Raw genomic sequence first — 12,703 nt, forward strand, 5'->3', positions numbered from 1 at the left:
TTGATTATATTTATTTGATTATTTTGTTTCCGTGAAAATGACAGTATTTTCATTAGCACTTTCGACTTTGTGTTTTGGATGGATGAATTTCTTTGAATACGATATCTTATAAATAATTTAAGCCTACAAAATATGTGTCAATAATTTTTCATAGATTTTATACGTGTTAAAAACCTTTCAAACTTAAATAAACTGCAATGAAGAAGTTTTTGTTTGAATACAAATCTAAAACTACAAGGGGTCGTTGTCAATCAGAAACGAGCACTGCAATAAGGTAAACAATCGTTTTCTGACTATTTAGCTCAAATGATTATAAACTACCCGAGAAGTATGTCGTAAATTAGAATCAAGTATTGTAAGGTAGTAAATGCACATTGTACGGTTGACGAGCCGCCTGTGACCGCAGCAGACTAGAGCTGAGGAGGGCCGACGCTCGACAACCGGCGCGCATGAAGTGGATCACCGGAGCGCAACGAAAAGTAATTTGTACAAAAAACCAAATTCAACCTTTTGCGAATGGCGCGTTGTTCGTGATGTTTTGTCTGACCGCACAATATATCGGCGGTCATTGCTGCTAGTCGTTTTTTATAACGATCGGACTTGTAATGCGCCGGTAATGTTCCGCGTGTTCCTAGCACCGTCGGACCTTCCGTTTTAGTTTATAAAAACTTATATTTATATTCGATAAATGTTATTTAGTTGCTAATTGCAGACGGCTTGTTGACTGTGCGAACATTTTCGAACAAAAAGTGGATTCTTTGCAGGAAATGGGAGTTTTTAAGTGGTTGCGCCGGTAAGTACTTGCATTTTGTTATATTTTTATTCATTAGATTAATTTTTGTCATTAAAAGCCACGGTTTCTATCAGTGATATTAATATTTTATTAAAAGTAGGTAATTATTTTTCCATCCCAATAAATTGCACACAACAGACTTGAGATGGCGCTACGTAGCGTAAAATAGATCGAATCACCAAACAAAATTATGTCGTACGTAAAAATGGAATTGGTCATGCGGTTTTTGTACCAGATGATTGCTCGAACAGTTACTTTTGGGCCATAAAGTGAACAAAAATGTCGATTACAATGGAACTGGTATGCACAATGCGCCCAGGATGATGTAAGTAGACTACCTATCGTTGAATCATCGGAACTGTACCCACAATAGATTTGATTTCATTCCAATAGAGGCCAAAGCTTTGTGTCCTATTGCCAATACGAATCACAGGTGAATGCAGTTAATTTAACTTAATTATTGCTGCGGAATCTAGATCAAACCACAGGTCTAGTTTAGTCCGTTTTTGAATTTTATCGTAAGGGTATCTTGGAGTTTCTGGCTACTGGTGACTATTCCTTGATTTTATTTTATTGATAAAAAAAACCTGCATAGCATAATACTGACTGTGTTTAAAGGATTAAAAAAACAATATTTCTTGAATTAGGTCGAAAGTTGAGAGTTCGTTGACTTTTAGGCTTAGGTTCGTTAACCATTGCTCACCTGTTTCATTTCTAGCCTACTTTTTTACGGCTAAAATATTGTCAGTCACAAAAACTAGGCGCGTAAAAATCATAATGGAATTGTGAAAAAGTTACTTATTCTACTAAGATTCTGATCAGACCCCCCTAGGCACCTTAGCGTCTTATTAGCTGTTCCCCGTGGTTCCCGAAGGAACTATTGCCCGCGCCATGACATTGATAACAATTAGGCTCTAGTTCTCTTAGGTTCTAGTTGGATTGTGTGTAGGTACCAAATTTCATTTGAATTGGTTCAGTAGTTTTGGCATAAAAGACAGCCACACGCGCTTAAGTAGGTATAGTAGGTATTAGCTTTAGTCCGCTGTTTCACCCGCGTCCCGATCGAACTATATAACATAGGTACCTACTTCCCTTGATTTTTCCAACCGTGCTACCCGACGACGTGTTTTTTCTTCCCAATTGGTAGATTTTGAGACCAATTCGAATCAATAAAAATACGGTCCGATGGTGTACTATTCTACCCATTTCGTCAGTTCGATTTTCCTAGATCAGTAAGTATTTTTTACCATTACTTACTCCTATTTTGTAATGAAATCAGCACATTTAGTCAAACCCTTTCCTAAGCACTTGAAAATTCTGTCTAGAATCTGACGCTACTTAGCTCATGTAAGAATAAGGCGCGAATTAGAAATAATTTCTTATAATGTAACCACATAGGTAAGTTGCATAAAACTGAACTAACATAATAGGCTTGTTGTTTTTCTAATTCATAATTCACTTACGTTACTACTTACTTCCTTATGTGAACGTAACGTTTATGTTTCGTTAAACACAGCTAGGTACTGTTTTACCGTTCCTAAAAAATTAAATTATAAATTAAAAAAAACCCCCGACCCAAAAAAAGTACGCAATAATTATGACAAAAGGTTAAAAACGCTAAACCCTATAAAAAGCAAAAAATAACTTATAACACTACGTAAACTAAATTTTGTCGTGTCGGGGGACCGCTCTAATTCATTACTTTAGATACGTGTTTTTTTTAAACGAATGTTGTAATTAGGTAATTATCATTTGATTTATGTAAGTATTTATGAAGGTAAAAAGCGGTCCCCCGACACGTCAAAATTTAGTTTACGTAGTGTTATAAGTTATTTTTTGCTTTTTATAGGGTTTAGCGTTTTTAACCTTTTGTCATAATTATTGCGTACTTTTTTTGGGTCGGGGGTTTTTTTTAATTTATAATTTAATTTTATTTCATGCTTTTTAAAGGAGCTCCTTAATTTTTCCTTCTTTCATTTAATTTATTTTATCTTAAGATGGGGTCGCAATATGCGATCTCGGCCAAAGGAAGCTGTTTAACAATCCTCATGACAAACTGGCTCTGGGAGAATTGCACAGATTGAGAAACAATAAAGATTAACCTTTGGACATTCTAGATTTTCAGCAAATATATAAATCGGTTTATCCGTTTCATTCCGGCATTCCAGGGTTTCATTCGCCACATCCCATTTCCAGCATCAGGTTCTCGTCAATCAGAAACATGAAGAGAACTCGTCAAGACAAATTCAACGAGCCCAAACTCGATGGGTTTACTAAAAGGCAGTTCAGGGTTACGTCTCCTACCTTCGTGCCCTAACAGCAGACCAGCTCAGTTGTTCCAAAAGACATTAGTGTTTCAAATTTCAGATCCCACATATACTTGCAGGTAAACTGAGCGTGTAACATTCCTATCACATCTAGCAAATGAGCTGATGACCTTGAAGACCTGAACCGATTTCCACCAAACATAGCTAAGAACACTCCCGACTGACATACCTTTTAAACAAAAAAAACCGCATTACAATCGGATCATCCGTTTGGGAGCTACGATGCCACATACACACACACACACACACACACACACAGACACGTCAAACTTATAACACCCCGTCGTTTTTGCGTCGGGGGTTAAAAAGTAATTGATCGATAGCTAGGCGAAATTCGACCAGCACTACAACATGTATAACACCACTGTTTGTTTTCAATAGGACTCATTCATCCTCGTTTTAGAATATTTTATGTACATAGGTATCCTACACCACCGTGCAATTAAAGTTTTCGCGACTGTCGGCAATAGCCTACCAGACAACACCCGACTTCCGAGGATCCTTCCTTTACTGTGAGGTGTGAAGAGCTCTGTTCCCTTCTCTTCGTCCCTTGAGCGGTTAAGACTCTTCCCGGCTAATCCTTAAATGCTCACGAGCTTGTAAAACTTATTGTCAGGATTCAAGAAAGAAGTCTGGAAAGAGGCTTGTGTCCAGGATTGACACGCCCGTTTCGTGTTTCGTGACTTGCGTGTGTTTAATCTTCAGCTCTAATCATTCCCTGACTGCATCTTACCAAGTCCTTATTTTCATTTAGTCTTTCATCTTCTAATCTCTTTATGCCTAGATTCTTCGAGGGTTTCGTAAAGTCCTCATAGTAACTCTCCACATCGCAATGACTCATTGCTGTTACGTCTAAATAGGACCAAAGTAGTAAACTTAACAAGGATTGAAAGTGTCGCGACAGACTGTTCTACATTTTAACGAGATAATCAATCAAAGTAGGTACCTAGAAACTGAAAGATTCTTGACTCAGCTTTCAAACAAATAGAAAAAGACAAATTACTTTCTTTTGGTAGACTAGGTTCTCGGGTTACATGAAGGCTCACAATACTTTCGTTTATTCAAATCAAACACACAGGGACTGATAAAAAATTAGTGTCCATGTTATTTTCTATTGCTTCATTCATTGCGCACGACTGAGTAATTTCGAAAAAGTAACTACAAAGGAATATCTCGTAGTACGCCCGTCGTGATTGATGCCTCCATTAATTACTGGTTCGATTCAATCTGAAGCCTTTCAATGGCTCTAAAACAGTATTATTGAAATTTCACTTTCACCAAACTTATTTGTGATAGCCAACCGAAGTTCTCTTATTGCTTTACAAATAACTAAAATTGTTGGGTAGACAGCTTCTTATTTATGTAAGCATTATCGTGTCACTAGATATGGGCTGGAGCTACGTGCTTTCTAGTTTAATTATAATATTATGTAATGTATTGTTTGTATCGAGATTATAAAATATAGCTTTGTTACAAGTTCCGGTGTATCGGAGATTACAATGAATGACTTTGAAGTTTTCTGGGGTAACAAAGAACTTGGTGAACAAAGCACAAATGTTGCTGAAACTGTTTTTATGGCGGAGGCCACGAACTGGAAAGTGTTCTGTTAAGTGGTGTCCAATAGGTCACATGAGATTAAGTGCCGTCATTACTGAAGCACTTTTACTTTGATAGCTCAATATATCTGTGTGTGAACCAACATTGTTTGAATTCCGTAGTTGCTGTGATACTACCGGGAAATCAATCATTGAAACACGAAAACTTTAGTAGCCGTTGAAGTCACAACACCCATGAATAAGCGAACGGGGTACACTAATAGCACGTTTTGAATTATTTTTCGAACTACCTTTAAAATATAAAAGAAATTCCTTTCTCCACTCGCCTCCGTTGACAAAAACTTGTGAGCGTGACCAAAAGAGAGTATCAAAATGACAATATCTAGATTCTAGAATGTCTGTATTTTCTCTTTCAAAAATTTTTGTGCTTAGACACCTCAGTAATATAGCTAGTCTTTGTCAGACACGATCTATCAGTTTATTGGATCTATGAGCTGTTTCACAAGAGATCAATTTGATGTCAGATTTACAATGCCTGGGAACAAATTTGCGAGCCTGATCAAATTGCTAATCGGTAAAAGTGTATCAATCCAGCGTTCGTTGTTACTCGTGATTATAATCGCCTCTTACTTTGCTCTTATCTGTTGACTTCATTGTTGTTTTTTGGCTACTAGCTATTATTTAATCGAAACCTTGTTGCTAAGCCTGGCCAGAAATAGCTGATTTGGCATGGTCATGATAATAAAAAAAGTTTGTTGAGGAAACTTTCGATTGTTTCAAGTAAATATCTTACAGCGGTTACTGTTCACAATAAATCCTTCTCAATCACCTATTTCATTTTGTACTCTGCATTTATCTTGGTCTAATAACATTATGTCATAGAATTTCCGAAAGCGTTAGAATGATTAAGATTCGATACAAAATTCCCAGTTATTTCGAGTAGATCTCGTTGGTTGGCGTCGGTGACCCGCGACTGTCCCACGCTTTTGCTGGCTGAATGACGTCCGAACTACCATTAGTTGCTGTTATTTGTACTTTTATATTGTTGCCGTTTTTTCTCAGACCATTGTTGGTTTTAACGCCTTACTTAAAAAAGTTTCGACTGTGAGCCTCTTTAAGATTCAAAAAAGATCAAGCTATGATAACTGTCGAGTAATTTGTAGTTATGTTTGATGACAGCTTGTGGGTTTTCTGGTTAAAAGCGTCAAATTGTTTTCTGTTTGTAAATTATTTGTATTCGGCTCATTTGTTATATGCTTTGTTGGCAGGGAGCGCGTGACTGTAACCACTCATCACAGTGTGGGCTCCGACCCCTCAACACCCGAAGCACAATGTGCCCACAGCACAACACAAATCGGCACCATTCGCACAGAGGAATATAAACGAGACTTAGCCGAGTTCCAAGCAAGGAGATCCATAGGAAGCAAGGAACCGCAAGAAACGTCAGTAAAGAAAAAATGCGGCAGACATTCCTTACCCGTCTCTTGTACCGACTGCACCGCAGACCATGACAACACTTTCAATTATGAAAAGAAATCAGCCGTTAAGTACAAAAAGAAAACGCAAAAACGCGCTCGAAGTACGACCCCTGAACGAACAGTTTACGGAGGTGTTCCGAACATACAGTTTTTATTCCAAAATCAGGTGTTTATGCCTGGGAATGTTTACCCGACGACGTCGTCGTATTCTGAACCGCATAAATACAAGCGTATATCACAGCACAGAATAAGTAGATCTCCAGACATGGACTTCTTAGTTCAGAAACACATAGAATTTAAAGACGATGACCAGCCAGATTCACCGCCTACATTTTATAAGAATAATTCTTTACCTTTTGATGTGAGGAATTTCTTAGATCGTCAGAAGAGTGAAGAGGATGACGTCGACGGGTTGAAAGCTGCGGGAGATGTTCAAGTTTCTAATCACAGTGCTGCGTTGAGTCCTAAGAAGCACGGGTCGGACGAGAAGCTGTGGGAAGTGATGAGTGAACTGAAAAACTTGGATCAGTGGGCCGACGAGCAACTGCAGGTCCGGTCGCCGAATACGAGCAAGTCCGACGATAGTAAAGTATGTTTGTTGGGGCAATGCCCGACTTCTTCTATTTGTTTATAAGTATTGTCTGCAGGATTGACCGTGAAATCGAACAAAACGGTATCAATTTTTCTAGTCGCAATTTAGATAGTGACATTGTTGCAGATGATTGATCACGATTGATTTGGTATTGTAAAACTTTAACGTTAAATCCCCAGTGAGATTCTTTCCCTGAAAATGAGTCATCGTCTGATTCTGAAATGCTTTTTCCTGTTTTCTTACTTTTAGAGCGATACGAGTGCTTATGGTTTGCCGATAGCAAGCGCAAGCAATCTCGACGTGACGGTAGATAGAAATAAAACATGGAACCTGGGGAAATGGGGCGTGGTTCCCGTGCAGATAAAGAAATTAAACGGTGTCACCATTGAGCATGTTAGGAAGAAAAGGAACATGGAGATAAATATACTGAGGTAAGCATCTGACGTCATTCAATCGTAAAACCTTTTTTAGGTGTGTCTTGAATGTTATTTTTGGATGTCATTGTCCGTTTTATGAAGTGTGGCAAAGTGTCTCACCCGTTTTAAAAATGTAGATGATTTCACTTGAAGTCTACTTAGATGTTCGTTTGTTTTAGAAAGTGTCGCCACCCTAATATAATACTTCTAATGGGACTCTATCCAGACATTCACGGCAATGTGCATTTGATCTGCGAGCGATGCGTAGATTCACTCTACGGCATTTTACATGTGCAGGTAAACCCATTGATATTGTTTCTTAACAATAGTTGGCTTTTTAATATGTACTTGTATGGGTCATTAACTTTAAATAATGTACGAAAAGGTTTTGTCATTAATCTTTCAACTATTCTATTCAGTTTGCATAGGATTGAATCTGGGTAAGTAGATTGATTTATTGAATCATGGTTTGTTATTTATTTGATTAAAATCTTAGATCCATAAAGTATATGTATATGAAGAAATACACCCTTCATTCTTGTTAATCGTACACCTAATTTCCATGATAAATGATATTCATTTTACAAATCGGTTTGAATAAACACTTTACACTAAAAATTTTCTTTGAAAGTCGGTGTTCATGAAGCAAGTCTAATAATAATCATTACCCTACCACACTACAGCTGGTTGAATAGGTTTATATATGTTTTATAAATATTATTTCCTATTGTCCAAAATCTCCATTTTCAGGGTCGCATCCTTAGCGCTCAAACAGCAGTACAATATGCCCTCGACATCGCCAACGCACTGGTCTTCCTACGCATGCAAGGGTTTCTTCACACGGAGCTATGCAGCGCCAGCGTGATGATCACGAACCATGATGCCGCGAAACTAGCTGATGTGGGATCCTGTATGAAGCTCGATAGACCTGAGAAGCAGCTGCCTAAAGTATATAATAATTACTCACCGGAGCCGCAGTATGTCAATATTGAAGGTAAGTTTTAGTCTTCACTAGCCATCTTCCCACAGTTTCACCCGCGTCCCTGGGAAACTACTGCCCGTACCGGAATAGCTTTCCGACGGTAAAAGAATATTCCAAATCCGTGCAATAATTTTTGAGTTTATCCATTACAAGCAAAAATACAATTATTTCCCCTTTATAATATTAGTTATCAAAGTTTAAAGAAGGTAATTCTGTAACCTTGTAATTCTGAAGTTTTAACATTTGTGTGCACGATGTATACCTCTTCTAGTATGTTACAATTTAGGTCGTGAAGCGTAACAAAATTGGTATCCGGTAAAAGTCAAGTACATACAGAATACCGAGAAATATTAAGGTCTTAATACTTTTGGTCAAGACGAAAGATTATTCAAGGGTAAAAAAGTGCAGCGTCTTGCAGGTCTGTGCTCTTGAACTGTATCGAAAACATCTTTCATTGTCTAACTAAAGTGTCCGACAGCTGTTGTCATGCCAACTCAGCTGAAATCATTTACGTATTGTTATAAAAAGGCTTACAGGCATAAATTGTAAGGAAGCATTCATTCATAATTGTCAGTACATTTCCATTGTTCTACCTGCCTTCAAGGCAAAGCATTTAATTCGTTAAAAATGTGCCTAACATGCATGATAACGACAGAATAATAATACGTATGAGATTTTACGAACTCGACAGTGTAAAAAAAGTATGTTTCGTGCAATCAAATTAATTCAAATGACCGTTGTTGTTGATATAAATAGCCATAACAGATCATAATACGGTGTTGATTAATTCATTTAACTGTAGATCTTAAACGCGTGTAATGCAATGAAACGGTCCGTAGTAATCGGTAACTGCATAAGAAACGTATCTTAAACGTTACGTAAACGGTTAATTATGAAAATAAAAGATGAAGCTTGTTTTTTGTTACTTGTACGAACAGCTGTTGTAGTAATAGTTTAGATATGTTAATGATTTTTTTAAACTTGTTAACAATAGCCCGCATTTTTATGTTGCAATTTTATATGTTTTGTACATACCTGCATTTTAGCATTTACGGTAGACAAGTTGTAAATGACTGAAGACTTTCTCTCTGAAAAACAATTTTACACAATAAATTAGCCTATACGTGCTTAAAATCCAATATACTAGCATTGAACAGCAAAAGAATAAAATATTTTCCTTTGATAAAAAATTGTATTTTTATATTCAAACATCTCAATATTAAATTCGGCATAGAGTGTGCCAACGTCCATACCACGTTGAATACACCGGTTCTCGTCCGATCACCGAAGTTAAGCAACATCGGGCGCGGTCAGTACTTGGATGGGTGACCGCCTGGGAACACCGCGTGACGTTGGCTTTTTGCTTTTGCTAATTATATTTTAAACTTGTCTTTCCATTGCCCAAACTTGAATATTACATTCTGGGTGCACAACAACTACTCACTGTAAAACATTGCTTTTCGCCGATTTTGTGACGTAAAAAAGTCGAAGGGTAAACAGAGATAAAAAAACAGCATGATGGTTAGTGATAAAAATAATTGAACTCTGTTACACTTTTCAGTATAGTGTGAAGTAACCAACCCTTAGTATCACAATAGGGGAACAAATATGGGGATCTATTGAAATGACGTCATAAAAATGTAAGGGAACAGAGGTTCCGGTCCAGCGTATGCCAACGTCCATACCACGTTGAATACACCGGTTCTCGTCCGATCACCGAAGTTAAGCAACATCGGGCGCGGTCAGTACTTGGATGGGTGACCGCCTGGGAACACCGCGTGACGTTGGCTTTTTACATTTGCTAATTTTATTTTAGCGAATACCTAGTTTTGAAACTACTACGCTACTCATCACTACATATAAATATAAAAATAGTTTTTGCCTGGGCTAGTTTCATTTCACGTAACGGCGAGGTAATAAATAGGCCGTACTAGCATAATAAAATATCCCATGAAATTATCATGCGCATTGAAACACCAAATGAGTGATAAAGATTGAAATCGCTTGTAGAACCTCTGAAAACAGAACCCTTATCATAACATTCATAACTACCTGTACTCATCAGTTTCCAAAGTCCCTTTATTTTTTTAACACCATAGAAAAAATAAGAACTTTTTACAATGACGTGATAAGAACGATACCAAACACAAAATTCGGTTTAATGTATGCCAACGTCCATACCACGTTGAATACACCGGTTCTCGTCCGATCACCGAAGTTAAGCAACATCGGGCGCGGTCAGTACTTGGATGGGTGACCGCCTGGGAACACCGCGTGACGTTGGCTTTTTGCGTTTTATTTTATGTATACCGATAAAATTTTGACACAAGTCGACGATGTTTCTAAGTATTATTGTTTTGTTCTCCTTATTTTATTCAGACATAAAAAAAACACTACATCGAGCTAAGCAGTGACTTTCATACTTTTAATTACAGATAACAGTCCAAAAGACGTAGCGGAATTCGAGCCTCTCATATCGGCCCATCCGTCGGAAACCTACATGATCTCCAATGCAGTTCCCAAAGATTACAATCTGTACCAGAACTCTGACCGCTTTAGATGGCAGGCACCGGAGTTGTTTGTGCCCGATGAAGAGGGAATGGTGTATCCGTGTTCTAAAAGTGATGTTTATTCTCTATGCCTGGTTCTGTGGGAGGGCTGTAATGGTAAGTTTACAAAGTAATAATCATGTTTGTTTAACATAAGTATAAAAAAAATGCTATACTTTGTCTAGTTATCTAGTAGCACATTGTAGTTTTTTTATACAAATCATGTTGCGGTTTGGGTCATAGCTATTTCCTTTGTATGCGCATTTACAATAAGACCAGAAATCTGGTAAAATATTTGTTACAGTGTTATGACAAATAATATTTTGTTGTTCTAGCCTCCATGCCATGGAAGAATTTATCTTACGAAAAACTGAAAGAACAGTATACACTATGGAAAACAGGTATAATTCTACCAAAAGACGGCACATATCCAGGAAGTCTTCTATCCTTGCTCGAATCTGGATTAACGCTTCAGCGTCACGAACGAATAGATCTGGAATCTTTGCGGAATACTCTACAAAATGCTAAGGTAACATAATCTCAAATTATTCATCTAAAAATACTACACTGGACTATCACTATCAGTATAGTGTATTTGAAATCCGGTCCAGTGAATGCCAACGTCCATACCACGTTGAATACACCGGTTCTCGTCCGATCACCGAAGTTAAGCAACATCGGGCGCGGTCAGTACTTGGATGGGTGACCGCCTGGGAACACCGCGTGACGTTGGCTTTTTGCTTCTGCTATTCCATTATGCAGCTTTTTCATCATATATTCAAAGCGTTTTGTTTTTTTTTATTGTATTCATATGTTGCTTAGAATTACGCATTTTGAACTTGACCCCATTGTGTAAATTTACTTTTCGCCGATTTCATGATGGCATCTACTGGTAGAAAAAAAACAGCATCTTGATTCATCATCCTCCGAGCCTTTTCCCAATCATGTTGGAGTCGGCTTCCAGTCTAACCGGATTCAGCTGAGTACCAGTGCTTTACAAGAAGCGACTGCCTATCTGACCTCCTCAACCCAGTTACCCGGGCAACCCGATACCCCTTGCTTAGACTGGTGTCAGACTAACTGGCTTCTGACTACCCGTAACGACTGCCAAGGATGTTCAATGACAGCCGGGACCTACAGTTTAACGTGCCATCCGAAAAACAGCCAATGGTGTCTAAGATATACTTAGAAAAGTTGCATTGGTACTTGCCTGACCAGGGATCGAACCCGCGCCCTCATACTTGAGAGGTTGGTCCTTTACCCACTAGTCAAAGTCAAAATATTTATTTGCACATGAATACAGTAGGTTCATAAGGTGTTACAAAATTTCAGTGTGTTCAGTATTCAGTCATAATATAATGACATGCAAATTAGTTTATACACACACATAAACATGCAAGTGATAAAGGATAGGTACCTATTTATATTTTGGAAATTTATATTGTAAAAATTATTTTATAGAGTAAAAAAGGATTATCAATTAGCCATCTACGTAGTGCCCTTTTGAAGCGGGTAGTTGGTAGCTCACGAATTTGGACAGGAAGTTTATTATATATACTATATACTAATATATACTAATATTATAAACGCGAAAGTTTGTATGTATGGATGTATGGATGTTTGTTACTCTTTCACGCAAAAACTACTGAATGGATTTTAATGAAACTTTACAATAATATAGCTTATACATCAGAATAACACATAGGCTACAATTTGTAAACATATTGTTCGAAATACTAAACCTGCGCAGACGAAGTCGCGGGCACCAGCTAGTTTATTATATATTTGAATACACATGGGAAAACAACTTCGTTTATATAGCTCAGTTCTTATTTTTGGAAGACTTAATTAACTAGGCCACCACGGCCTCAAACAGCATCTTGATTATGGTACTAAAAATTGAACCTTATTACTTAGTAGTACATTGTGAATTAGCTTGCTCTAAGCTACAAGTGCCTCTTAGCAACCCTTCCCGTCACAAAGTAGGGGTTCTATTGAAATGACGTCATA

At 37.7% G+C, this 12,703-nt stretch overlaps 2 protein-coding genes and 4 non-coding genes across 7 annotated transcripts in view; all 6 read left to right on the forward strand.

Annotated features, from left to right (window-relative positions):
- The window catches only part of LOC110384279 (mortality factor 4-like protein 1), a 185,841-nt gene that overhangs the window by 105,694 nt on the left and 67,444 nt on the right, over positions 1 to 12,703 (forward strand). The window lies entirely within an intron of this gene.
- The window catches only part of LOC110384305 (uncharacterized), a 26,640-nt gene continuing 13,937 nt past the window's right edge, over positions 1 to 12,703 (forward strand). Inside the window, exons 1-7 of one of the 2 annotated variants that reach the window (XM_049846691.2) lie at positions 1 to 274; positions 5,945 to 6,743; positions 6,996 to 7,177; positions 7,342 to 7,459; positions 7,913 to 8,156; positions 10,580 to 10,810; positions 11,029 to 11,222. In XM_049846691.2, coding sequence (XP_049702648.2) covers positions 198 to 274; positions 5,945 to 6,743; positions 6,996 to 7,177; positions 7,342 to 7,459; positions 7,913 to 8,156; positions 10,580 to 10,810; positions 11,029 to 11,222 — 1,845 coding nt within the window. In that variant the 5' untranslated portion in view covers positions 1 to 197. Of the gene's footprint in view, positions 275 to 328; positions 794 to 5,944; positions 6,744 to 6,995; positions 7,178 to 7,341; positions 7,460 to 7,912; positions 8,157 to 10,579; positions 10,811 to 11,028; positions 11,223 to 12,703 lie in introns of those variants that run through there. The other variant, XM_049846692.2, reaches the window with a different exon arrangement.
- Positions 9,384 to 9,502, forward strand: LOC126055881 (5S ribosomal RNA). Its single transcript, XR_007511691.1, has one exon. It is a non-coding gene; the product is annotated as a 5S ribosomal RNA (ribosomal RNA).
- On the forward strand, positions 9,816 to 9,934 carry LOC126055892 (5S ribosomal RNA). Its single transcript, XR_007511702.1, has one exon. It is a non-coding gene; the product is annotated as a 5S ribosomal RNA (ribosomal RNA).
- Positions 10,312 to 10,430, forward strand: LOC126055900 (5S ribosomal RNA). The gene has a single exon (XR_007511710.1). It is a non-coding gene; the product is annotated as a 5S ribosomal RNA (ribosomal RNA).
- Positions 11,310 to 11,428, forward strand: LOC126055901 (5S ribosomal RNA). Its single transcript, XR_007511711.1, has one exon. It is a non-coding gene; the product is annotated as a 5S ribosomal RNA (ribosomal RNA).

This window comes from Helicoverpa armigera, chromosome 17, assembly GCF_030705265.1.
Source record: "Helicoverpa armigera isolate CAAS_96S chromosome 17, ASM3070526v1, whole genome shotgun sequence".
NCBI lineage: Eukaryota > Metazoa > Arthropoda > Insecta > Lepidoptera > Noctuidae > Helicoverpa > Helicoverpa armigera.